This window comes from Dipodomys spectabilis, unplaced genomic scaffold (genome assembly GCF_019054845.1).
Source record: "Dipodomys spectabilis isolate Male_0828 unplaced genomic scaffold, ASM1905484v1 ptg000169l, whole genome shotgun sequence".
In the NCBI taxonomy this organism is placed as follows: Eukaryota; Metazoa; Chordata; class Mammalia; order Rodentia; family Heteromyidae; genus Dipodomys; species Dipodomys spectabilis.
Genome location: NW_024870846.1, coordinates 3,987,501 through 4,015,164, shown reverse-complemented (window position 1 = coordinate 4,015,164; position 27,664 = coordinate 3,987,501). Strand labels below are relative to the sequence as shown.

At 38.9% G+C, this 27,664-nt stretch overlaps 1 protein-coding gene across 1 annotated transcript in view; it reads right to left on the bottom strand.

Moving 5' to 3' along the window:
- Positions 1-27,664, bottom strand: part of Dok6 (docking protein 6) — a 283,082-nt gene that overhangs the window by 152,074 nt on the left and 103,344 nt on the right. The window contains exons 2-3 of the mRNA XM_042693499.1: positions 16,804-16,911; positions 1,067-1,181 (exon numbers count right to left, since the gene is read on the bottom strand). Coding sequence (XP_042549433.1) covers positions 1,067-1,181; positions 16,804-16,911 — 223 coding nt within the window. The remainder of the gene's footprint in view (positions 1-1,066; positions 1,182-16,803; positions 16,912-27,664) is intronic.

Genomic DNA, 27,664 nt, shown 5'->3' with positions numbered 1-27,664 from the left:
TTCTATACTTAACTAGTTATAATTTATATTTCATGGAGGACCTCTTGAAACAAAAAAAAAAATCACGTTGAGCTATGGCAAAGGAATATGTGTTCAGGAGTTCACACCATACTACAAGAAAAGGTTAGGTAAAGTAGCCTGTTACAAACAAGAGCTTATGGACAAAGCACCGACTCCCTCTTATACTGAAGGTCAGCATTCATCCTCTTGGCATCACACTCATAAATTCCAGGTCAATTTAGCAAAAAGCAAAGTAAGTGAAGATGAGTAGGCATGAGCAGTTTTAGTTAGCAAAGTGAGATGATCAGAGTTAAGTATAACATCCTAACATTACTCATACCAATCCAGTTGAAGCACATAAAACTGGAGCCTTTTGTGTTCACTTCACATACAGAAGAAAGCTTTCCCTAAAGCCTCCGTTGTTATTTAAAATTCACATCTGTCAAACCTTTAGTACTCTTTGCCAAAATCCATTAAACAAAGAAAACACCGTCTCATGGAACAAAACCTCTAAAAAACCTCTAACATGGAAGATGCCACAGATTCAAACAACAACGTGCTTGTGTCTCAGTGCTGTCAGAGTGCTTTACGAACTGACATGCTAAGACTCAACCTGAAATGCACTGGCTTGTAGCACTGAGACTCAGGGAAGGCAGCAAATTGCTTGAAGTTCTGTTTGGAAACGTTCCAGGAGTTTGGCTGTGCGTGGTCATGCTTCCTGCACATCAGTCCCATTATTGCACTAGCAAGTGCCTACAGCTACACTCTGCACAAAGCAGAGTACAAGTCAGGAGTTCAGCCTCAGCGTGGTTAGACACTGTTTACTTAACTCTCAGAGCTTGAACAGAAATCTCCAGGGTCCTCTGACCACCTGGGAGCACACTCTAGAGACAGACAGGTAAGAACAATCCCAAACATCCTAGAAATCAACGTGCTGCACTTCTTCCACCACACAGGGTCATTAAACTAAGCCAAAGCCCACTCACATGTGATCCCCTTCTGTCTGGGTCATTGCTCTGGGAGCAACTAAGCTTCCTCGAGCTGTAGATAAACCTGTAATTCTTACCTGACTCGCAGGCAAATGTCTTTGACGTTTCATCATGAAAGATAATTGCCACGGCATGCTTCTTCGTTTCTCGAGGCAGTCTCGTTATATTTTTGATGTTGTGAAGCTCGGTTACCTTCAAGAAGAAAAGAATTTTTTTCTTTTTGCTTCGTATACACTGTATATTCTAGACTCAAAGGCTGAGACAAAGCCATCAGCTTTCCAATAAATAACTCTATTAATGTCTAGTTGATTTTAGCCCCAAAATGAAGAACAGAATATTTTCCACTATGTCTTTTTCTTTGCTCAGTCTTGTACTGCTTGCTGTGTTTGGAAACCATATAACGTGAGGATTGCATAGAGTAACTCCACACAGTACTTTATGAACCTGGCAGCCTCCATGACCAACTGGAACAACTGGAACAAAGACAATTCCCATTAAACAGCTGTAGAAGAGCGTTTGGTATCAGTAGCTGATCTCTCCCCTCACGCCCGTCTACCATACAGGCTCCAGAGGAGATGACAGGCATGAGAGACTGAATGAGCACCTACCTGCTAATGCTATTACCTTTCAGAAATTCAGTCATTTAGAGCAAGCTTGTAATTAAGAAATAAATCATTTATATAAATGGAAGCCTAGAAAGATCCAGAGCTAATGAGTGTTGCAACTCTTGCATGACAAGGAGTGGTGGTGGTGGTGGTGGTGAGGAGGAGACGATTTCAGCATACAGAGAGAGTATGTATGATACATGATGTATTTGTATTTTTCCCTCAATTAGGTTTGCGACAGCCACCTCCTTACCTACAAAAATGTCCCCTTCTTCAGGTGGACCTGTTGCAACAATGAGAAGTACAAAATGTCATGTCAAAACCAGCTTTACAATGTCGGTGGGGTGGGGGGGTGGGGGGGTATGATTGGGTGGGAGGGAGGGGGGAGGCTGGGAAGGGAGGTGAAGGGTAAACAAAGGAGGAGGCTGCAATGCTTGGTAAGAAATGTATGCATTATCCTGCCCATGTAATTGTAACCCCTCTGTACAGTATGTTCTCAAATAAAATAAAATAAAATTAAAAAAAAAAAAATGTCCCCTTCTCTGAGAGCTAGCATCTTTAGGATTGCGAGCTTCATCTACATGTTTATGCACAATATGACTTTTCCTAAAATCATCTCAAAACAGGTATGTTGATATTACCATCACACTGATCAAGAGGAAAACCATCCCACAATGTACTCAAACGTGCAGGGGGCAGAATGGGTGCTGAGAGTGATTCTGTCCTGACATCTTCAGCTGCTGGGTCTAACACGGGGTGCTGCTGTAGACAGGGATCCTGAACTGCTCGAGTAATGGTCAGTAACTTAAAGCACCTTAAGAAAACTTACCTAAAAATACCTTCATGGAAATGCATTGGTAGAATTTACAAACCAACAGGAACAGGTCATCAGTTGATGCTGAAGTCTTTATTGTTGAAGGTGATCTCTTTGGCATTGATGAAGACACAGTAGCACAGATATAGCTAAACTGATCAGTGTGTGACTAAAGGTGTGTATCTACCATATAAAAGGATACTGTAAGATAAAACTGTGGTCACAGTTTTAAGCGGTTCGTGCTATTTGTCACCTATCTTAAAATAGTGAGTGGCCTGGATTTCTAGGCCATTACTCCTGGCTTCTTTCCAGGTGGTGTGGAACAGCCTCTTTACGCACTGACACAAGCAGCGCACAGCTCTGTCACAATCTAAGTGCGTTATTTCACTATGTCCCTTATTTATAGTGCTCTCTATGCTTCTAGTCATCTCCCTGAAGATTATCATGCAAAATTAAGATGGGTAAGATCAGTAGTTTTAATAATAACAGACTGAAATTTTTGTGTGAGGTGTACATGCATACACAAACATATATATACATGTATTTTGCATATTAAGTTACACACATCTATGTGTGCATACATATTTCCATCTATAAATACTAATTTTACTAACATTTTAATTGATAAGTGTAAGAGAAGGCTGAAACCGATACTGTGAATTGTATTTTATTTTTGGTACTCTCACAAGAAAAATTAAATAAGGAAATTAATGGATGGCCTCGGGAAATGTGGCAGGCACGTGGGCCTGTCCAGCCTCAGGGCCTTGGGGAATCTGGTGTCTGATGCAGTTCTAGCAAAATGTTTGCTCTTTTGTAAAATTTACATTTAGAAATGGGTTGCCTCTCCATGCTGTTCCTGTGGCTTCCAGAATAAAATGGGCTTTTGTGGTTGGTTTCCAGGGTGGAGCTATCACCTCTTTGAGAGATTAGCAAATGACAAGCGAAAGTAAAAAGTACCAGTGAGGAGTATACAATCTTGTTTGAAAAGACTTCTGAAGCACAGAGATGTAGGTTAAGACCATATTTGAATCTCCTATTTTTGTTTTTACTCTGTATCAGAATGGATTTATTGTCTTGATCCTATATACTGTCATACTTAGATGAGCACAACTTTTAAATGCAAATTTCTACAATTCTGAAAATAAAAAATGACTTTATGAGGCTAAACTTGTCAATATGACAGAAATTTTTGAACATTTATTAAGATTGTGAAATTTTAGAGCTTTTCAATAGTGAAGTCAGAAAATTTTTCATCATTCAAAATGTAACATGTTTTTTCTGAAAAGTGATTTTCACAGGTTATAAGAACACTAAATGTTGATTCTAGTTTAATGAGTTCCTTGAAATTAATTATATTAAATAACATTAATTGAAGGAAAAAATATCTAAAACTATTTCAGGATGTCCAGATCAACAGCTGAAAATATTATGATCTGATAAATGATAAAATTAGCACCCAAATATAAGTGAACTCAAATGAGGACTCGGATGATCGATGCTACTTAACTACTTATTTCAAAGAACAATTTAAGCAATTCATGGTATTATATGCAGACATGTCAAAGATGAATGACATAATCTTTCTATAGAAATTTATCTCTTATTCAGGATGAAAAGTTAAAAAAATGACAGCTGTAAACCTTGCAATGGAAGTAAAACACAGAACTAAGACTGGTTAAAGGAAGACCTCTATTCTAACTCTGTATCTATTGTAGACATGATGCTTTTAGATTTTAAGTAAGCAGATTTTTTTTAAAAAACCATAATTTCCATGTTTTACTCTCACCCAATTTTATTTTTATAATGTTAAATTTCAGAAATAAAGGAGAATTTGTCCTCTTACAGGAAACTCAGTAAGTAGAGACAGTTGTTAATCTGTGAACTTATGCAATGTATTTTTTAATTTTTGCATGTATGTTATCAACACAGGATTTATTTATGTGCGGTTTTGCCATGGATTCTTAATGGTGAAGACCAAAATGTGATTGTAAACTGATTATTGCTTTCAAAATCTATGGCAGAAGAAAGGACTGAGAAAGAAATTTCCTCTCTTAGGCTCAATGATATGAGGAAAGACATATTTAGATATTTTAGAAGTTATTAATAAAAAGAATACCAAACACCAGAGAGGGAAATGCTGATATTCTTGTACCTCAAATGGTAATTGGATTCCATTTTTTCTGCTCTGAATAATGACAACATTTTACTTGTTCTAGTCACTTTGAGGAATACTATAGACTGAACAATATGGTAATATTTGCTCCAAGAAAATGGGAATATTTTTTAAAATACCATATATTTACTTATGTTTTTTTCCCAAGTCTAACAGTGAAAGTTGAACTAAATACTAATAAAGTATAAATTCAGATCTTACATTATAAAGTTATATTGACACAATTCACTATCATATGAGTAAGTGAAAAAAATCTAGCTATTGACACTATTATAAAATTGTAATCTTAACAGATTGCTTCATGATTATTGAGAGTGAATGTCTGTTAAAGTGCTTGATGTTTTTTGCTAACCTACGTATCCTTTGAAAGGAAAATGAAATTTAACTTTTGCGTTATTTTAAGTGGAATCAAACATACTAGAACATAAATTGCACTCTTCTCATCAAGCCTTCTAATATTTTATTCATTTTTTAATTTATAAACCATGTGACAAGTTTTTTTTTTGAGAAAAGGAAGATGTTAGGAGCAAGTTTAATAAAGCTTTATTAGGTTAAGGAATTTTGATTTTCCTAATGAAAGACTGGATTGTACTGATTTATTACTATTATAATTATTATTATGCTTAATACATGCCAATCTTTCTAGGCTTCACTTCTAAACTTTTCATACAATAATTAAAATTTTTGTATTATTTCATTATTTGTATTCCTCAACAGTTGATGATAAATTTGCATATGTTCTATCATTTCCTTTGAACGAAACTTACATCAAGGGCTGGGAAGGTGGCTCAGTGGTAGAGCGCTTGCCTTGCATGCATGAGGCCCTGGGTTCGATTCCTCAGCACCACATAAGCAAAAAGAAAAAAGCCAGAAGTGGCGCTGTGGCTCAAGTGGTAGAGCACTAGCCTTGAGCTGAAGAGCTGAGGGACAGCGCCTAGGCCCAGAGTTCAGGCCCCGCGACCGGACCCCCCTCCAAAAAAATTACATCAATATTTCCAGTGTCTGATTCCCTGTAATTGCCTTTTATTGCCAAGAAGAACAAAAAATGCACTATTAAAAAAAAAACAGTACAGTTCATGGATGGACACCCTGGGTCATATACCTGACTATGCAACAAGCCCAATGTCCACGGTTACAAGCTTGGTCATTCACACCGTTGACCGCCATCAAGCATCTCAAATATTAAACCATATTACAAAATGCATCACCTAGAAATGATTATGGATAAAATGATATGAAAACTAACATTAGAGCCCTCCCCCTGCTTCCATGGGTTTGCATCTGATTGTCGTAAGGTAACTGAGTTTCAGGCGAGAAACAGAGAAGCCACATTGGGAGTCTTTATCGGAGAGCCTCTTGTCTCAACCACCTACAGCCCCCCGGAACAGAGCTCAACAAAGCTTTTAAAGATGAAAGCCACATGCACTTGAGTGGGGACACTTGAGCCCGACCAAAGAAGACCATATTAGGAAGTAGCTCAGGTACCAGCAGAACTGTCCATCTGTGGAAACAGCTCAGGGTTCAGCTTAGACTTTCCATACCTGGGTGGTATACCTCAAACTTTCCATACAGAGGAACACTTAGTGGCTACTCAGGGGCAAGTGAATCAATCCATGGAGGGAGGTCATTAAGGATTAGCATTCTCTCAGCAAAGCTCTCCTAAGGCTAGGCAGCATGAAGTTGGCTCTTCAATGAACGGACTCTCTCACCATTAAGTTTTTCAGGGCTGGGTGGAAAGCTCCCTCCACCCAGCTAGGCATCACCTCATGATGATCCAACCAATCACAACCCCAAAATATATAAAACAAATAAATAGGTACATCTGTAGTGGCCCGCAAAGAAGAGTTTGTTTCTTTGTCATCACTCTGGAAACCTATTATTGAACAACTATTTACCTGGTATTACATAATAGGAGGTGTTGTAAGACAGCTGAGTGATTTTTAGGCAATATATGCACATACTGGCATCATACATTCATCCTGTCTAATGTAGTTCACTGACTATAACACTGCACTCACCTAGAAAGCCACAACTTTACCAAAAACGTGTTAAAGGCTACTGTTTAGATTCTATGGCTTTAGCTAGCAGATGTATAAACTGAAATCGCTTCCTCATTGTAGTGGGTTGAACAGGTCCTCAAAAAGATACAAACAAATGATAAGCCCTAGAAACTATAAATATGCCCTTATTTGCAGACAGTTCATTGTAGGTGCTATTGAGATGTCATGAAATGATGAATTTCACCAGACTTCTAACACATTAATGGTATTGCTTCACAGACTATTCCATAAAAGGGAAGAGAAAGTATTCATCCAAGCAATCTATGGGCTCAATGCAATCCTCATCAAAATACCAATAACATTCTTAATAGAAGTAAAATAAAAACCTAAAATTCATCTGAAGGCAAAAAAACCCTTCCTAATTGCCAAGAGCAACACCACAATTTGATACTTACAAATACACTGCAGATTCTGGGGGAACAAGTTAGACAAGAAATGTCCTCACTACCTTACCTATGTAACTGTAATCCCTTCGTATATCACCTTGACAATAAAATTAAAATAAAACCACCATCAAAAAATATGTTTCAGATTCTCAATAGTAAAAAAGTCACAATATTGACATTAAAAACACACAGAGAAGAGAAGATCTCCCAGAAGAGAAGATCCACAGGAACCTGATTCTGTATCAAATTCCAAAAAACACACACCACAGAATGTATAGCCTCTTCAGCAAATGGGGTTGGTAAAACTGGAAATCCGTATGTAGAAGAATGAAACTAGGTCCTTATCTCTCACCTTTTATTGAAAAAATCAATGCTAAGCCAGGTGCCTGGCTCATGCCTGTGATCCTAACTACTTAGAAGGCTGAGATCTGAGGATCATAGATCGAAGCCAGCCCAGGTAGGAAATTTTGTGAGGCTGTTATTTTCAATTAATCACAGAAAAAGCTGCAAGTGGTGCTGTGGTGCAATATGGTAGAGCAAATAAGAGCCCAAGGACAGCGCTCAGTCCCAGAGTTCAAGGCTCAGGAACAAAAAAAAAAATCAATTTTAAGTAATCTGAAGGAAGAGATGAAACTTGGAAAATATGAGGGGAAAACAGGAGAACTTCAAAATATCGTGAGAAATATTTCCTAAAAGGACAGTCAACAGCTCAGAGATTGTACTAAATCAAAACTCTTCTACAAGGCAAAGGAAACAGTTAATGAAGCCTACAGGATGGGAGAAAAATCCATTTGCTCTTCACCCAATAGAAAATCCTTTAGCACTAAAAAAATATAATATCAAAAGACCAACAATCCAATCAATAAACAGACACACAGACTGAAGAGATACTTCTGAAAAGACAAAGTGCAATTGGCCAAAAATTACATGAAAGAAATGTCAACCTTTCCAGCCATCAAATAAATGCAAACCAAAACAACACTGACATTCCATCTCATCCAAGTCTGAGTGGAAATCATCAAGAAAACAGAAATCAACCAACATTGCCTAGAATGAGGGGAAATTAACCCTTTGTACTCTGTAAGTAGGAATGCAATATACTCCAGACACCTTGAAAATCAGTATGCAGGTTCCTCAAAACATTAAAAATAGAACTACCAGCTACAGCAGGAGCTATTGCACCCCTCCTGTCAGCATATTTTAGACATATCTGAACAATACACAACAGTCAAGATGAGCAATAAGCTTAGGTGTCCATCAACGGAAGAATGGATAAATGTGGCTTACATACGAAATTGAGTATTGATCATCATGACGCCATGCCATTTCTAGAAACTTTCTTGGAACCTGAAGTCATTGCAATAAGTGAAATAAACCAGACTAAAAAAAGTAAGTATAGCACATATATTTCATGTACGAAACATAAAAAAATACAAATATTGCAATAAGAGAGTGGAAGCTGGGCTTGTTAAGGACCAGGGGGTTCAAAAGAGTAACGTAGGAGGGTAGCTACAATCCAATGGTACATTCTGCGCATGTATGAAATTTTCACAATGCAGCTCATTATTTTTGCAATTCTGTGCTAGCCAAAAGTTCTGGAGAGCAATGGAAATATCTCCATTTTGTAATTCTGAAAGTATTAAGCATATTTTTACTTTAAAAAAGTTTCACCACAACCTTCTAATGGAGCTTTCCAGAGCCTGAGCAGGGGTTGGGGTTGACAGACAGCCCCGCGGGTGGTGGAAATCCACTCCGCAAAGACCTTCCTGTCCTGGAGTTCCTTCAGCTCTGGGGTCCCAGGAGGAAAAGCAGGAACAAGGTGACAAGTGACAAAGCCTCCCTGGGAAAGACACCTCCTGACTGCGGATGGGGCCAACAGCAAGACAGAGCAGTTACGGAGGGGTGAGTGCCCTTCGACTATGGAACCAGCCGCCAGGGAGGGAGGAAGTCGCTCTACAGGAGAGCTCACCGGAGGTCGGGAGGAAAGGATGCTCCCGTGGGCCTACTCTGCTCTTTACATTATTTTTAGACACCAATATGCTTTGTTTACTGGTTTGAGTGCATAAAGAGGGAGCAGAACGTTTTAAAGAGATCTATTACTTTAAATTAAATTAACTCAGGGTCACGAGCTTTCTCTTGCCTTTTTCTTCTTCGGGCTGATGCTCTACCACTTGAGCCACATCTCTACTTCCAGCTTTGTGCTGGTCAACTGGAGATAAGAGTCTCTAAGATCTGTCTGCTCAGGATGGCTTCAAACTCAATCCTCTATATTCACTGTACACATCTGACGTCCAAGCAGACGCATCACGAGTTTACTGAAAATATGACAGAAGAAGAACAAGAATGAGGAGCATGAGAAGAACTGGATGAGAGGCCAGCGGTGGTCTCGCTGACAATGGTCTGTGGCTCTTGCAGAGACAGTGTATGATTAAATACAAACTGCGAGCAAGCTTGCAAAGTGTCACAAGCCAGATTCCAAGTGGGAAAATAACAGAAGAGTCCAGAAGGAAATGATGACTTGTTAAGACATGGTATTGATCGCTCACTGGGCCCCCCTTCGCATCCTGGCTTCTGAGATAATCCATCAAACTTGGTTCCCAGGAGGCATTTGGAAACACACGGACATTTGTCCAGAAGGCTACATGGTGCACGGAAAAATAAAAAGGACTGACTATGATCCAATCACAGATGACAACATCACCTTACACTTTGCAAAACATTATGTATGTCCTAAGCAAAGAGAGGAAATTCCTCGAAACTCAATTAGCAGGATCAATCTCTAGGATCTGTCTGAAACCACACATGCATCCTGACTGCTAACAGCAATGAAAGTAGACTTTTTTTCTAGCATATCTGGAATATTTATAAATTTATAAGCTTATTAGTAATATAAGTTGTATTATCTTTTAAAAATGATACAATTTACATTCTATAATGTGCATACAATATAATTAAAAGCTTATAATGCATATAGTTAAAGTCATGGATATGAAATATAAATAGCATATTTGGAAAAAATACATTAACTAAAATATAATATAACTTAAATACATAATTTATATGCATTTACAATATATACTCTCATTTAAAGAGACATCGACAAAATATTACACAGGAACTCAAAATTTAAAAATATTTTTCATAATAAAAAAGAAAGTTCAAAGTATTTCAAGATGTACAAAGAGTAACTGAGCCTATCTATAAAGAACTAATAATAATAGCAAATGCATAAAGCAAATGCATATTAGTAAGCAAGCTGGGCATGCTGGCTCACACCTGTAATCCTAGCTAGTCAGGTGGCTGAGATCTGAGGATCGAGGTTCAAAGACAGCCCAGCCAGGAAGGTCCAGGAGACTCTTATCTCCAATTAATCACCAGAAAATTGGAAGTGTCACTGCGGCTCAAAGTGATAGAGTGCTAGCCTTGAGTGAAAGAGCTCAGGAACAGTACCCAGGTCCTGAGTTCAAGCGCCATGACCAACAAAAAGAAAACAAAAAAAAGTTTTAATAAGCAAGACTTCTTAGTCATTTAGTGAGGAGAGGTAGAAATAAATCAGACAAGGGATGAAAAGAGGAGATGTGGAGAAGAAAACATGTACATAACAATGGAAAGTTTATTGACCACTATCAATGGTGGTTTAAAACGTAGGCAACAAAATATATATCCAGGAAATTGCCAATGTGCATGTGTGTACATGTTTGATGGGTTATGACAGCCAAATATCTGTCTCCAAATAAGTTAAGCAAATAAAACCAAATACTTTGCTTCCATCAATACTATATAACAAGAGTACAACTATTTCTTCAGAGGTTCAAATCATTTGTGGCAATAATTCAAGTCTAACCAATAAAACCCTTGCTCTAAAACAATGTCACTAAGTCTGAAAGCCTAGAATGCTCTGAATAATCAAATGTGCCTTGCTGTTACTCTTGTCTACAAACTGGAAAATTCAATGTTCAATGGCCAATGCTATCAAAAATGTTATTAAAATTCTTTATGAATTTGAAATCAACTTGGGCAGTATTTTATATAGTAGAATATCATAAACATTTACAGTAGGGTGAAAGTACTATTCTAGAATAAATTAGGGCGTTGGTGACTCACTCTTGTCATCCTAGCTACACAGGAGGGTGAGATAAGAGGTTCATGGTTCAAAGCCAGCCTGGCCAGGAAAGTCTGTGAGACTCTTATCTCCAATTAACCACCAGAAAACCAAAAGTGGCGCTGTGGCTCAATGTAGAAGAGCGTTAGCCTTGAGCAAAAGAGCTCAGGGACAGTGCCCAGGTCCTGAGTTCAAGCTCCATGACCAACAACAACAACAAAAAATTGTACTGCAGTATTTTACAAATTGCAAACAAATTCATTACTTGAACAGTATGTGTACCTTTCCAGCAGTGATATAAAAAGCATTTATTCTCAGGAATATGTGCATGCCATCTGCTGCATCTGTCAGCTATTGGATAGTTGGGCATACTTCCTATTTTTATTTTGGTGCTACTAGGATTCCAATTCAAGGGATGTGTGCCCTGTGTCTTCTTTCTAGCCTTTTTGCACATATTTTTTTTTGGTCGGTGGTGAGGCTTGAACTCTGGGCTTGGGCACTTTCCCTGCACTCTTCAGCTCAAGGTGAGTGCTCTACCACTTGAGCAACAGTGCCACTTCTGGTTTTCTAGTGGTTTTATTAGAGATAAGCGTCTCATGGACTTTCCTGCCCGGACTGGCTTTGAACCGCAATCCTCAGATCTCAGCCTCCTGAGTAGCTAGGATTACAGGTATGAGCCATGGTGCCTGGCCATATTCTGCTTTTGAATGGGGTCCTCTGTGTGTGCTGAGCTGGGCTGGCACCCCAGCCGCACACTCCACACAAGCTGTGCTACTGCACTCAACTATGAATTGAGATGGGGTCTTGTGTTTATGCATAGCTTAGCTTGATTTCTGCCTTATAGGTAGCTAGGATTATAAATGTGAGTCACTGGCACCTGCCAAATAGTCATACTTCATTGATGAATTAAAAAAATGAATTAAAAATAACACGCAGAAAAAATTTCTGAAAGACTAAACTTATTGGATCGCAATCTATGAAATGTAAAAAACGCTCCTGAAATAGAGGAAATCATGCCAAAACAGCCCTGTGGTATCAAATGTTCTCTCACATTACCTGGTTCACCATGCAAAATGGATTTCTAAAATACGGTAAGTTATCATGCAAATGGGTCTCAACTTTTTTCCTCGACTGATGCTGGATGCATCACTGGAGGAGAAATGATGTGCATACCAGTTGTTAGCCTGTATTTCTCATGATACTTTACAGGTAGCAATATTTTTAGTGTGTGTGCTATTGTATTGTTTGTATTTGACACCCAGGAAATGTGTTTGAATTATGTCCTATATTGTTTTATGATAGAATCATTTAAGAGTTGCACAAAAGAAAATGAATGGCTCTTTTAAAAAGTGAGATAGGGATATACATGTAGATCTATGGGAGAGCCACGGTCTAGTAGGTTCAGTCCCCAGGGTCCTCCATCCACCAACAAGTGAGAGAAAAGCAGTGATTTCTCTTATATAAATTATACGGCTGCAAAATTGAAGTCAGTCTCAGACCAATCATACAGATGTTTTCTAAGAGTCTGATCCATTCTGTTGTAAAATTAGAGAGGTTACAAAACTAATTCCAGATACGAAGTCAAGTATTTTCTAGGATATCAGCCATACCCGATAATTCTCTTGGAGACATTTTGACTTGAGAAGTTTTACTGACTTCAGTTCAGACAGTACCAAGATCAAGGTAGGTATGAACACTCCCTATTATTTTGAGATCACAACTTTGCAGCAAAGGGTCTTAACCCATGGCCTTCCTGCTTATGTCAGACTGCAGTCACCATTCCCAGGCTCCTCATCTGGGGCATGTCCACTCTTTACCATCCTGCTTAATGAAGCTTTCACCTTCGATGTCACTGAATTCTCCCTGAGGTGTCATCACGGGATAGCATGGATCAAATAACACGCGTCTGTGAGTTAGGGTATGGCTACAGCAAATCCGTGTGTGTGTGTGTGTGTGTGTGTGTGTGTGTGTGTGTTAAAAAGTGCTTTATGCTCACAAACAATAATTTCTCCAAGTTATGAGACCACAGATGGATGCATGTATCGATGGATGACTGAGCACCTGAAGAAGAGACCTGTATTCCAATAATTGAGTTCACGCTGGGAACCTCTAGCCAGAATGTCAAGAGCCACCAAACCTTTGAGCATCTTTCATACAATATCAAGTATGTATTCATCCACGCATGGAACCATTTCTTCATGAAAGCAAAGTAAGTGTTCTTCTTTGTGCATGGTCTGCGTCCGCACTTGCAAGACATTCTGCTTTTAAGGGCATGCTTTTTAAAAAGTGAAAGGATCATTTTTTTCTAGTATGAATCTAAGTCAAGCTCAGATCAATCATACAGATGTTTCCACAGTAAAGATTTCATCACAAGAAGTAAGTCCTGGACTACCTCCAAAGTGTGTTTTAAATAGAACTCTGCTAAGGCTAGGCAGAGGAAAGCAGGTAGGATAAAATGATGTTACAATACCAGGCTATAGAGGATTTAGACAGGAGACAGGTCTCAATTCAAGCATCACTTTTCTGATACCTTGTATTTTTCATCTCTGGAACTTTATTCCGTCTTCATTCATCATTCTAGTAGATTTTATTTATATTTCCCTCCCTAGAGGCAACACTCCTATTTATTTCATTAACATATCTATGAGCTGTTTCTTTTTTCATCGGCTTAGAAAATTAAGGAAAATTTATTAGCTGATCCTATGTAAATTGCTCTAGTTTAGTTTTCATCTAGGATAAATTTGTTTTGAATATCTGTTATGACAATTACATACAGCTACATTTTCAAACTCTAATGCATTTTTAATAACTTCCTTCAGAAGCTAGTAATTTGAATTTCAAATTCTTTTCCAGCAAGAAGTTAAAGAAGTATATGCCATTTTATAACAGTTTCATATAAAAACGGATTTATGCAGCAAGATCTCTCTCACAGTAAACATATCAAATGTCTAAATGAGACCATCAATACTCATTAGTTGATAATATATATATTTTCCAGATAGGGCAGAACACAGAGTTAAGGTTGGTAAAGAAATAACTGTATTAGCCAGGCACTGGTGGCTCATGCCTGTAATCCTAGCTACTCAGGAGGCTGAGATCTGAGAATCGCGGTTCAAAGCCAGCCCGTGCAGGAAAGACTGTGAGACTCCTATCTCCAATAAACCACTAGAAAACCAGAAGTGGCGATGTAGCTCAAGTGGTAGAGTGTTCGCCCTGAGCTGAAGAGCTGAGGGACAGCGCCCAGACCCAGAGTTCAAGCCCCATGACCGACAAAAAAAAAAAAAAGAAATAACTGTATTATTAGTTTATTTTTCCAAATTCTCTCCTACAGTTTACAAATATTTCACTCATTTGCTGTTATTTTAATGTATTGTCTAATCACCACAGTAGTCTTCACAGTAAGTCAAAATGACTAATTTCTAGTTTAAAGTACTTAAAACATTAACAAACATGACAAGCCTTTTAAACTTTTCGGAAAACCAATTCACTGCATTTGTGAAGTGCGCACAGACTCTGCACCAAGTCCTCAAGCATTTCCCATTCTCCAGCTCTGCTTTCAGAGTTTGCCAGCACTGGAGTATGCAATTTCTTTGCAAATCAACCCATAACGCAACTTTTCAGTTCTCACAATCCAGTGCTTTTTTTTTTTCTCTCCTCCATGGAATCCATTTCCCTCTATTACGTTGCTCTATTGAAACAGAGTAATGTCTAATGTCACATCCATCGTAAAGTCCTGATGTCCAAAAGCAGAGTGAACTATTGCTCTATCACGCATCAAAGTTGATTACCGTTAGCTATTCATGTATTTATAAACCTTTCACATTGTCAGATTATACAAAAATGTAAAATAATGAGTTACTAAATTAAGCACTTAGTGGTGACTCCAAATCCTTCAATTCTCACATGCAGTATGGTATTTTTCCAGATAGCAGCCCTGTTCTTAGCATGCAGACAAGGACACCTCTGAACCTCAGTACCTAACTTGGCACTAGACACAGTAGACTCACAAACATACATACTGCATTAATGGCCCTCGTGTATTTGTAGCCCCACAGTTTTTAATTGCATTGGGCCTGTACTAGGCCTTGATCTCAGGGCCTAGCACTCTTACTCAACTCTTTGCCCTTGCTAGATCTAAACTTGAAAATGATGTCCCTCTGCTTTACCCTTACAGTGATTAGAACTCAGGACTGTGCCACCATTACTGCCTCTGGGACTGATTTCAGAGAAATGTTCTGAAGGAAATGTACTCTGCCTGACTTACATAACCATAAGCCTTCTGTTGAATAATTTTTTTTAAATTAAAAATCATCTCATAGCATAAGTGTCAGGTGCTTACATTTCATGACCTAGAAATTCCTCATTAAGCTTACCTTATTTTCAAAATTCCAGTGATTATTATATCATAATACAAAAATAATAGTAAGACTCTAGAGTTCAATTAATTTCTTGCATAGTGGGAGCAGGTAAAATGGTATTGTCTGCTTGAAGACATCATTTCTCAAATAATCTTTAGACACATGTATTATGATGATTTAAAAATACATCCAGGGGCTGAGAAGGTGGCTCAGTCGTAGAGCGCTTGCCTTGCATGCATGAGGCACTGGGTTCAATTCCTCAGCACCACATGGGAAGAAAAAGCCAGAAGTGGAGCTGTGGCTCAAGTGGTACAGTGCTAGGCTTGAGCTGAAGAGCTGAGGGACAGCGCCCAGGCCCAGAGTTTAGGCCCCACGATCAGCAACAAAAAGAAAAAAAAGATAATACATCCACTCATGAGAAAACCAAATATGTATGAGCTATGCATAAATGATGGAGTAGAAACTTGAACTTAATTTTTCTGGCAATTAACTATATAAGTCACAGAGAGTTATGGCAACTCAGCTGTTTCAGTAACAGGTTTAAATATAATCTACATGATAGTTATTTGTGTAGGTGGGTTAGTTGAATTTATTATCAGATAACAATGTTACTAATAGAAAGAGAAATTAGAACTGTATATCATATAAAATAAAAATCCAGATATTCAATGTATTATTTGGGATGACATGCTATGGTACTACTGAAGGGTAATTAGAATTAATGTTTACTAAACCTATAAACTTATTTAAGGATTCTAAAAATATCTAAGATATTTTTAGAAGGCCATATGCATTGCCCGTTGGAAGTTATGTTTTCTACTCTTCTAATTCTTAGAAAACCTATATGCTTTAAACATATGCTAAATCTCTACATATGTCCAACGACCATTTGCTTGTTAAAAACTCAACTAAACAGTGAATGCCTTACATGTGAATGATATCATTAGCAGTAGTTAAGCTGGTCTCAGAAGTTTTATTTCCTAGATATTGGCCAGAGTTTAAATCAATGTAACAAGTGCACAATTAACCTGAACAGGGAGGAAGTGCTTACTCAGCACCTACAGAAATGATCCAGTTGAGATATGTGTCATCTCATTTTGCAAAGTAGCAGAAAAACGATCTGCAGATGCACCCCTGGCATTTACAGCTGATGATTAAAAGAAGGAAGAAAAATAACTTTTGCATTTCTCAGAACAGAGGCATTTTATCCCGGCCATGCACTTCTGCCTTCTGTAGGTATCATCTATCAACAAAACGTCTCCACATCCTGTTGGGGACCTGGTTATTCCCCAGTGACAGCCAGCTCCGTGACTTACCTTGTGAAAGTTTCGAAAATAAGCCGCTTTTTCATCTGGAAATTTTTCTAACCTTCTGGGTCCTTTGCTAGACGCTTTCTTGAAAACCAACCAGCATCGTCTGAAAATCTGAAAGCAAATAAAGAAATCTGATTATCTATGTTTTCCTCTAAGTTGTACTACATGGGGAATTTTACCTATCCATTTCATCTACTGGGAATGAATTTTGTAAAATCCACTTATTTTCTAGAGAACCTTTCAAAGACTTTAAGTAGTAACCAACTAAAATAATAGCATTTTAACAGAGGTGGTATTTCATAAGAAGATAAGTGATAGGGTTTTCACTGTTTGAGGCGATAGTCTATAATAAAAGTAAACCACCTAGGTGTGAATATTACATACGCAATTTATTCTCAGAATTCCACTTCACCTAGGTATGAATATCACATACACAATTTATTCTTAGAATTCCACTTTTCCTGTTAGTGTACTGGGTCTTTAACAAGGTGATATGAGATATACACACATACCTGTAATTTTCTAAGTCCCAAAAAAGCATCCCATTTAAAAATTAGTTCTAGGTTTTTTTTTTAAACAGATGCTCATATGTTGACCTAGAAGGCAGCAAGAAATGTGTTCTTATAATAATGAGCATTATCTGTGTCATTCTTCTGTAGTCTCATGGTAACTACTCTTTTGTTAAATATTATCAGTTTCAAAATGATGTATACAATTTTCATAATTAGTGAATCCAACAGGAAATTACTGCTGCCTTTATTTTAAGATGAAGTTAGAGATTGAGATTTGAACACACATCTGCCTGACTTCTCAAATACTAATGACACCGGGCGTATTCTCTAATAGTAATCGATAGTGGCCTTTGAGAGCGTCTGTCACATTATCACATCAAATGTTCTCTGTCAGTTTAAAGGCAAAGTAGTAAAATGTGTCTTTCCAGAAATTCAACAGCCTGGGAAGTGCAGACTGCCCACAACTTTCAAAGTCTCAAGTTAGAATGTTTGTTTGTTTGTTTCTGGAATTTCTCCTTCATTCATTGGGAAAAGATTTCAGAAATATACATCACTATATTTCTCTTTTATGTCTTTTTATCTGTAAAAGACAGATAATAAATTTCTTTCATATAAGTTCCCTGGGCATTGCTTTTATTCACCGAAAGACAGGATTTCCCATGCTAACAAGCATTCTTCGAACAATCACATAAAGACCAGTAGAACAGCAATGAACACACGCCCTTAGACCACTGCTGCTCTTTTCCTTGGATATTTCCCAGTAGCCTTGAAAAATACATCCATGATAGCTGAGCTGCTTGCACACACCCATGTGTCCGTCTGCCCTCTGGAGATCATAAGCGCTTTTCATTTCGAATCTTTCATAACCTCGCACCTTGAAATGAGATGCTTCAGCCTCCTTCCACCCCCTTGTGCTTAGTTCACTGTGGTGTGACTCTTTGGTTAGTTTTGTTTGTTGGTCCCTTCCTGTTCCCAGTCCTCCGGTGAATTTGCATAAAAATATATAAATAGAAATTATGATATCAGCATATGACTTGTCTCACTTCAGTGAACTCAATTCTATGTGGAGTTCTTTGGTGGGGTAGAATTCTGGCCTTTTTATTATCACAGTATTCTCTGTCAAGTTGTAACAGATTTAGAAATGGCGCACACAGGAGGAGAGGTGGTCCGGCACAGTAGAGGATGAAGGGAGCTTTGGCGTCGGTCAGGCTTGGCTTTGCATCCGGGTATGACTGCTGACCAGCTGCTGGCCAGCTGCTGGCCAGCCTCGCACAGGTTACTTAGCGTCCCGCCAATAAACAAGGGTGTGGCATGGGAAGAGAGCGGATCTGACAGGCTGGTCCATACTTTTGTGCACAGAAGTTTCTCTACAAAAGGGCTGCTCCTAACTTTGGTCCCTTTTCCTTTCAGACTAGGTGCTTCATACAACATGGCTATACCACATCCCCTCCCCCCCCAAGACTCAATTCAAACAAATATTTAGAATCAGAATATTAGATGCAGGCATTCAGCATTCAGAGACATTAGATGCCCAAATGAGTCTGAAAATGGCAAGAAGGAGGATGAGGAGGAGTGTGAAGGGGTGTCTGACTAAGGTCCCCTGTAGGCATTTATGGACGTGTCAGTGCACAACCCCCTACCAAAAATAGAAATAATCATAGAGTATTGAGTTTCAAACACAGGCTCTGGAGCTAACAAGGCCACACTTGTAATTCCAGCCCCTCCCCTCGCCAGCGCCGTGCATTCTGGGAAGCCATTTAACCCTCTGCCTGTGTTGTCACATTAATTTGGGAGAAATAATGTTTCAATCACAGTATTATTAAGGAAATAAAAGGAAAGCATGTATGCTAAGATAGTCCCGCAGTGGATATACAAGAGTCACCAACTGAACACTAAATATAAGACAGAAAAAAGTTCTTTAGAAACTAACCTGGCTTAGCACATTCAAAACCCCAACCCGGATTTCTGAACATTGCACGATAAAAATTATCTTATACAAAGATAGTTTTCACAGTTCTCACATGGTTCCATAATTAAGAGGATTGAAATATAAGAAAAATCCACAAAGCTATTTAAATAGTACATTGCATAAAAATATCAGTTCCTACTAATATTTCACTATAGGCTCAATATTGTTAAGCAATGTAGCTATGTATATTTCTATTAACTAATACATATCTGAAAAAGGAAAAAAAGTTCCAAATTTACACTTTCCATAAAACAGTTTATTCACAATTGACTCCAAACCTTTGTATTAGAATTGAGGCCATTATATGGTAATGTGTAAGCTCATAGTTAGAATATTTCAGTTTTATTTTTCTCCCGCAGGTTCTGTTATTCATTAAATAGCTCACCTCAGAGAATTTAGGTACGCTTCTTTAAAACATGATTTCCTCATCTACAGATTAAGGTCTATCTACTTCATGAAATCTTTCTTGGGATTATTAGAGAGCCTTTATAAATGTGTGTGTGTGTGTGTGTGTGTGTGTGTGTGTGTGTGTGTGTGTGTGTGTGTTCGAAGAGTCCACACTCCTGGGTTTTGGGTACTGAAATACATTTTTCCAGATTCTCTTCTACTACCCTTCAACTGGATAGTATTTTGACATGAGGACCTTGGAGATAATAGGGTTGGATAAAGTCTCAATGGTTGGTCTTGATGGTGGAATTAGAGCTCTTATGAGAACAGGCATGAGGAGCTTTCTCTATCCACTTGCTCAGAAAGAGCAGGTCCTGTGATCCCAGAGGGAGAAAGCTGCTGTGTGCAAACCACGAAGAGGGCCCTCTCCAAAACCCAAACATGCTGGCATGCTTATCTCATACTTGTTTATGGCATTTTTCATACTTCAAAATTCCAAAGAAAATTTCACAGCTAAGTCATGGTAACAGTTTACTGGGAAAACAATATGAATTTATCAAGGCTATGAACTAATTATATTTTGATTTGATTATCTTGTTAAATTTTTAAATGTAAGCTAGAAAAAAATTAATAAATGGATAGCTTTTTAAAACATAGCTTTTAGGGCTGGGAAGGTGGCTCAGTGGTAGAGTGCTTGCCTTGCATGCCTGAGGCCCTGGGTTCGATTCCTCAGCACCACATAAGCAAAAAGAAAAAAAGCCGGAAGTGGCACTGTGGCTCAGGTGGTAGAGCGCTAGCCTTGAGCTGAAGAGCTGAGGGATAGTGCCCAGGCCCAGAATTCAGGTCCCATGACTGGACCCAAAACAAAAACAAAACAAACAAACAAACAAAAGAATCTTACTAAGAAGCCGGGTGCTGGTGGCTCACGCTTGTAATCCTAGCTACTCAGGAGGCTGAGATCTGAGGATCGCGGTTCAAAGCCAGCCCGGGCAGGAGAGACTGTGAGACTCCTAGCTCCAATAAACCACCAAAAAACCGGAAGTGGCGCTGTAGCTCAAGTGGTAGAGCGCTCGCCTTGAGCTGAAGAGCTGAGGGACAGTGCCCAGGCCCAGAGTTCAAGCCCTACGGCCGACCAAAAATAAAAAAACAAAAACAAAAAAACATAGCTTTTGAGTCAAATGCCCTCAGAGATGGAGAATTTTCAAGTGTCATTTTGTGTCAATGTGAAGTCAAATACAGCATGAGCCAAGGCACTGGACACCACCTCTACCAGAATAAAATGAGCAGAAGCCTGGGGACCTCACCTTGATGACCTTACCATCAAGTCAGGTTTCATTAGTGAACCGTAATTTGCTTTATGCCCTCCAAGTGATGCTTTCTATAAGTATGCAGGGGAAACTCCAGGGAAATGGGCAGCAAAAATGTCTGTCAGAGATGAGAAAATCACTCCTATGAGGAAAAAATAATCCCAGAACAATGCAAAGGTTTCCATTTTGTTTATAAATGCAATGCACAGAAATGGAATCTGTGAAGGAGATCTGAAGAGTGGATTAAGGACCTGATTTGCATTGACTTCGCACATGCCTGAGCCCTCAGTGGATGACCTTCAGGGGCAGTGGGTGGAGAGGCTCCGCTCTTCTCCCCTGACACTTCCTGGCTCCTCAATGACATCTAGTGACACTTCCTGGCTCCTCAATGACATCTGGTGAGCGACTGTCTGCCAGAAGGTTCTGCTTCCCCAGGTCTGTGCCCTAGAAGTGACATTGCTTTGTGCTCTGCCACGATTGCTCTCTGGATACAGCATGGCTCTGTGTGCAGGATGACTTACTTCCTCACTGAGAACCCTCTCCAAAACATGCAGCTGGTCTCACCCAACCGGCTTCAGGGTACCCCTGGATTCTCCTTAGAGAAAACTCCACATTGACGCCAGGACTCCAGAATTCCCCAGGAGCCCCAGCTGCTGCGCACTTCTACTTTCCACTCTAGGAGCCAGCCAACCAAGTTGCAATAATTAGATACCCTCTTAATCCTCTTCCATCTGATAAAAAGCATTTTACCACATGGCAATCTTTTTCTCTTAATGCTTTCTCCTTTTCAAGGTGATTTTACTCAAAAGACACCCTTTTTCCATTTAAAACTCACTTCAAAGTACATGGAAGATTTCTTGGCTTTCCTTCATAGCTGTAATTACATTACTTAGCAAGGGCTCATTCACAAGCGTTAACTTTCCCAAAGTTGGATTTAATGGGCCTAGTCCATTACAAGCTGTTGGCCTAATGAACCTTGTACTTCAAGTATGAGTTTGGTTGGGAACTTGGAGGAATTTTTGATTATAGGAATTGTCAAACTCCAGAGTCTATGGCATTAAAGAAGCATGGGACTCATAGAAACTTGGTAGCTACAGATTTTTTTTTTTTGAAAAATCTCAGAGATCCATATTTAAGTATTTCTTATTTGAGTGTTTTTTTCTGAAAAAGGTTTTTATCTATCTTCTTCATCATCATTATCATCATCATCTACCTACACATGACACTGAGGGGCATTGGCATCTATTATTTATTTGTGGTGAATGGTGAACCACGGGGCCATATCAAGGCAACAAACAAGTGAAGTCATCTCTGGAACAGGAAATGTGTGAGTTTTGGTATCTTCAACACTAGCTCTTCTCCTTATTGCTGTGTGTACACCAGAGCACCTGCCCTCCTCTCATTGTGTCATGTGTTCGGTTATTCAAACAGTACTTGAGAACTCTAGGTCCTATGACACAGTGGTTAAAAAGTTGGACAAGAAATGTACTTATTACCTTACTTATGTAACTGTAACCCCTCTACAGCACCTTGACAATAAAAAATAATTGGGATACACATATCTGATTATGCTGATCTTTGGGAACAGAAAAAAATGAGACTGGAAAAGCAAACAAAAGAAAGCAATGGAATTCATGGACTCTCTGTCCTCATGGAAGCAAACGCCTGGTCCTTTCGTTCCAGTGGATGGACAAGTGACAGCGGATAAACAAGTACATTTGTGAGCGGCTCTGACCAGTGGTGCACAGCATCTCTGCATGGGACGAGGATGGTTGACCCGTCTCTGAGAACACCGAGGCCCAGCGTTAGGGCTGTGGGAGAGTGAGCCGTGCAGCCATCTGGAGTGGGGCTTCCTTCTGAGATTCCTGCAGCACCCATCCTCTCACAGGGGTCAGCAAAGAGACTCAGGGTGGAGGCACCCTGGGGAGGAGCACTGAATTCAGTCAGGCCATTGCTAAGGCTGGTCTCGGACATATCCCGCATGGAGCTTTGGAACTGGCCATTGGCACTTCTGCCTCATGAATGGGGCCAAGAAGAGCAACCTCTGGTCTGGAAACCCCCAATTCCTGAGTCTGTGCCCACTCCCTTCCTTATAAATCAATTACAGTAATCAACAAACAAGAGATGTCATGAACAGTCCACCTCATATTTGAAACTATACAAATCAGTACCATCTAGTAGAACCTTAGAGAGCACTTTCAAGATTACTTGAATTAGGTGACTTGCAGATTGCAATCTAAACAAAGCCTAAATAAACGTAATTGCATTAGTTATGTACTGAGATACCAGGATCTTATCTGAACTACTCCAGAGGGATGGGAATGGGCAGGCATATGAGGCCCTTTGAAACCCTCAGAGGTTATTTCAGCAGAATGGGTAAAAGAGTCTGAACTGGTGAGCATTGGCAAATGCAGTCCCCAAATTACAAATCCAAGCTGATGGGAATAGAAAAAAAATCAGGATAACATTTAAAAAAACAAACAAACAAACCATGGTATCTATGTTTCTATGGGAACGATCATGTAAATCAGCCAGCCTACACGTGATTGTACAAGAAGATGAGTCAAACTGACGAAACAGACGGCAATGCAGCCCAGTGCTCGTGCACGATGGGCGATCTCCAAGTCTGCAAAAGAACACCAAAAAACTGAAAACTAAAAATTGGAAGGGCTGAACTAAGAACGAACAACAAAATGGGAGGATCTGTCATACAAAATGCCCATACTAATTACAAGGACACAGTCAGTAAGATGCTGTTAATCTGCACAAACGTAGGAATGAAATGGAACAGGCACAATGCAGGTATTTGGTGTGAAGCACTTCAAAGCCAATAAGAAAGGCTTTCAGGTAAACAGATCTCTGATCACTGGGCAAACATAATGAGAGTCAAATGAAAATTGACCTTCCCAGAATCCATTTCAGGTAAATTCTCTTCTATAATGCAAAAATCTGCATGTCTATTTAAGAAAAAAAAATGGCTCCACTAATAGCTAAATAGAATTTCTTTTTATTTACTTATTTTAACCATGTAACTCTCCTTTTCCCAAATGAATGCACATCATTTTTGGTCCAAGAATCGGATAGATTCTTGACGCGATTATGAAGGACCTGATAATTAAAGCTTACAGAAAAAAATACAGTAGAGTAATAAACCTGTCAGGGATCTCAAATTAGGGAAAAGTAGGGCACAAGTACATAACTATGAGAAAATAAGAAATTAAAATAAGTAAGAATTGATTTTTTATTATCAAGGAAGACTAAGAAGTGAAAATCAAGTAATGGCTGAGAAGATACTTGATGTACACATGATTGTGTGATAGAGCATACGCTGAATTGGGAGCGAGCTCCAAGAATTCCAAAGGAGAAAAGACAATACAGGTATTTATGAAGCAGAGCTTTGCAGATCTCCACTAAGGTTATAGAAGTCCTCAGGTTCACTGACACTTGGAAATCTGAAAGAATGTCTGAGGACACATCCCTGTACTACTTACACAAACAAAATTGAAAATTTTATAACAGCAAGTGCTGGCTGAGAGGGAGAGCCAAGGGGTTCACGTTGTACTGGAGGAACTCTTCTCCAGGTGACTTTGGAATTATGAAACTAATAAAAAGTCATCGAGAGACTGGCAATTCTACCCTGAGTCATGTACCCGGCAGTAAAATGTATACCTTGTACAGAAATGGTCATGTTAGCCTTATTCATAAGTCTTGGATCCAGCCATTGTGGTTTATATCTGCAATTAAATACAAGGCAGCCTTGCAAAAAGTCTAAGTATGATTACATGGACAAATCTACAAATGATGTGGAATGAAAGAAAACAGTTTAAACAAAAGAATGTATAATGCTAGATTCCTCCACATAAATTCTGCACACCAGCAAAACCAAATTCCACAGCTTACAGATACACACTTATGTGATAAGAGTCCTCCCCCTCCCACTCAATTAGGTGGTGAGTATTCCACTAGTACCACCGTGGCTTCTTCCATCACAACCAGCAAACGGTGGTTGATGTGGTGGGGTGTAATGGTATGTGGGAGGAACAGTGTGGAAATCCATGACTGCTAATAGTGTTCTATTTATCTAGAGGTATGCATTCCAGCATTTGATTTAAGCTATCTAGAGTATATGCCATTTTGTCTATGGTTGTTGAATTACAATTTTAAAAGTCACAGCATATGAGTTACGTGCCAGTGCCTTCTGTTGACAATCATTGCTATTCAAGAGGAGATCAGCAGGATTGTAGTTTGAAGTCAGCCTAACCATATATGAGAGACCCCATCTCAGCCACTAGCTGGATGCATGGTACTGCGTGGTTTCCCAATTATGAGGGAAGCATACATAGGAGTATCAAGGTCCAGGCTAGCAGGGCATACATAGGATATCTGGTTTGAAAAATAACAAAGGAATGAGGGACCAGAAGACACTGTATGAAAGGAAATGTACTCATTACCTGACTCATATAATTGTAATCCCTCTGTACATCACCTCTATAATACAATAAAATTGTTAAAAAATAATAATTTGTTAGGAATTGGAAAGACTTGGAAAAAATTTTATTAAGTGAAGTAAGCCGGCAGGCCCAAAGAAACATAAGTCCCATGGTTTCCTTTATTTGCAATAATATATGTTTGAGACAAGCAGAAAAGGTCAGATGAGTTGATGTTAGGTGAAATGAACCCCAAGATAAGGATTCAAATGCTTTTTTCTTTCTCGTGATTGTTTCTAACATATTTATAAGATGATTTCTTTGTTGCTTTGTATGTCCCTCCCCCATGATAAAACCCCTGCTTTCATTGTCTTTGATGTTGGTATAATTTTTGGAGGGGAAGGGCAAAAACAAACCTTTTAAATAGGGGATACAGGTGGACCCATTGCAACAATGAGATGTACAAGTCGTTACGTTGGAAAACAAACTTTACAACTTTGGCCGGGCAGGGGCGGGGTAGGGAGGGAGGTGGGGTGGGTGGGGGGGAGGAAAAGATGGGAAGGAATGGGAAGGGGTAACAAAGGAGCAGGCTACAATGTTTGATAAGAAATGTACTCATTATCTTGCCGATGTAATTGTAAGCCCTCTGTATGGTATTTTCACAATAAAATATTGAAAAAACATAATAATAAAGGCAAAAGGAGGTGGAGTGTTTTAACTTAGCTAAATGCAATTATAAGCAAAAAAATAAAAGGTAAGAGAAGGTTGTATGTTGAAGTTTACGCAGATATTTAGTTTCCTATTTAGTTTTGGTCCCTGTTTCTAAGAAGAAACGATAAGGAAAATAGAGACAGAAGACTTGATCCTCCTAGTATTTCTCAGAATAGCAGATGGCTGTCTCAGATAAGCATGCTTTTGGAGGTGCTAGGATAAACCATTCATTAGACTGACTACAGTACAGAAAGCAGGCACCACACAGCTTTTGGCCCAGATACTAACATTGCAAAGTACTGATATCTAATGTGCACAAATTTCCAAAAATTCCGGATAGCTTCAGCTTGTCTATTAAAAAAATAAGTGGCTTTGAACGGGAGTCTGAGGGAACCTGCAATGTGTTTTTCTCTGGGGTCTTGAAAGAGAGGCAAAGTGGAATTCTGGCTGAGGAGGTGTTACTTCCACATCTGCTGAGCAGGTATTGAAACTGCATGGTAGCTTCTCACAGGGGCACAGAGAATTCTGGCAAATATTGCACATCATTTAAACTCAAGCAATTTGTTAAAGCTCCTCAAACCATGTGGCACAACATAAAAAGCCACCGCAACTTCTGCTGCAAAGCCCAAGGCTCACCTCTCTTGGTAACCACGCTCTACCCCATAATCTAAGTTGTGATGGACTAGGTCCATATTAAGACATAATGTAAGCAATGGATACACAGAGAAGTTCATGACCTACGTTTCATTATTCTTACATGAAATAACTTATTTTCAATGATTATTATCAGAACATACTTGGCCTGCATCTGCCTTATTTTCTGGATTACTCTGCATGCCAAAGTAATAATAGAGTATTCTTAAATATCATGGCAGGGTTGGAAGTTTCTGAGATTTTTTAAATTTTTTTTAATTGTGAAAATTCCTTACAGAGGGGTTACAATTACATGAGCAAGGTAATGAGTATATTTCTTATCAAGCATTGTAGCCTCCTCCTTTGTTTCCCCTTCCCATCCCTTCCCATCTCCCACCTCCCAAGCTTCTGAGATTCTATAAAGTAATTTTGTTTTGACCTAAGTGTAACATACAAGGTTTTATGTACCATCCCCAGTCTGTCTATGAGACTAGCTTTGCTTTGGTTTCTTTTCTTTTCTTTTATTCATACTTACTTTCCCTCCTAGAGACTCACAACTACTTGCCAACATCTTTTGTGTGTTATGAATAAATTGACTTCTGGTCAACCTGGCTGGCTACTTCTAGTCAAAATAACGCTTTCTCAGAAAGGAAGATATCTTGGAGTTTATTAAGCTTTCCTGTTGAATGTAATGTTGCCAGGATCTACTTCTATATGGCCTTTATGCCATGATCATTTTATAGATCAGCCATGTGGTAGTTTCCCTATTCCTGTTATTAGCAGTTGTCTGTCAAGTGCACAACTCTATATATCAAACATTTTGTCCAATATATTCCAATAGGGGTCAATATCTATGTATAGAAAACCTATAGTCATACATTTCAGTCCCTATGAAAGGGTAATAATTGTCCCAACAAA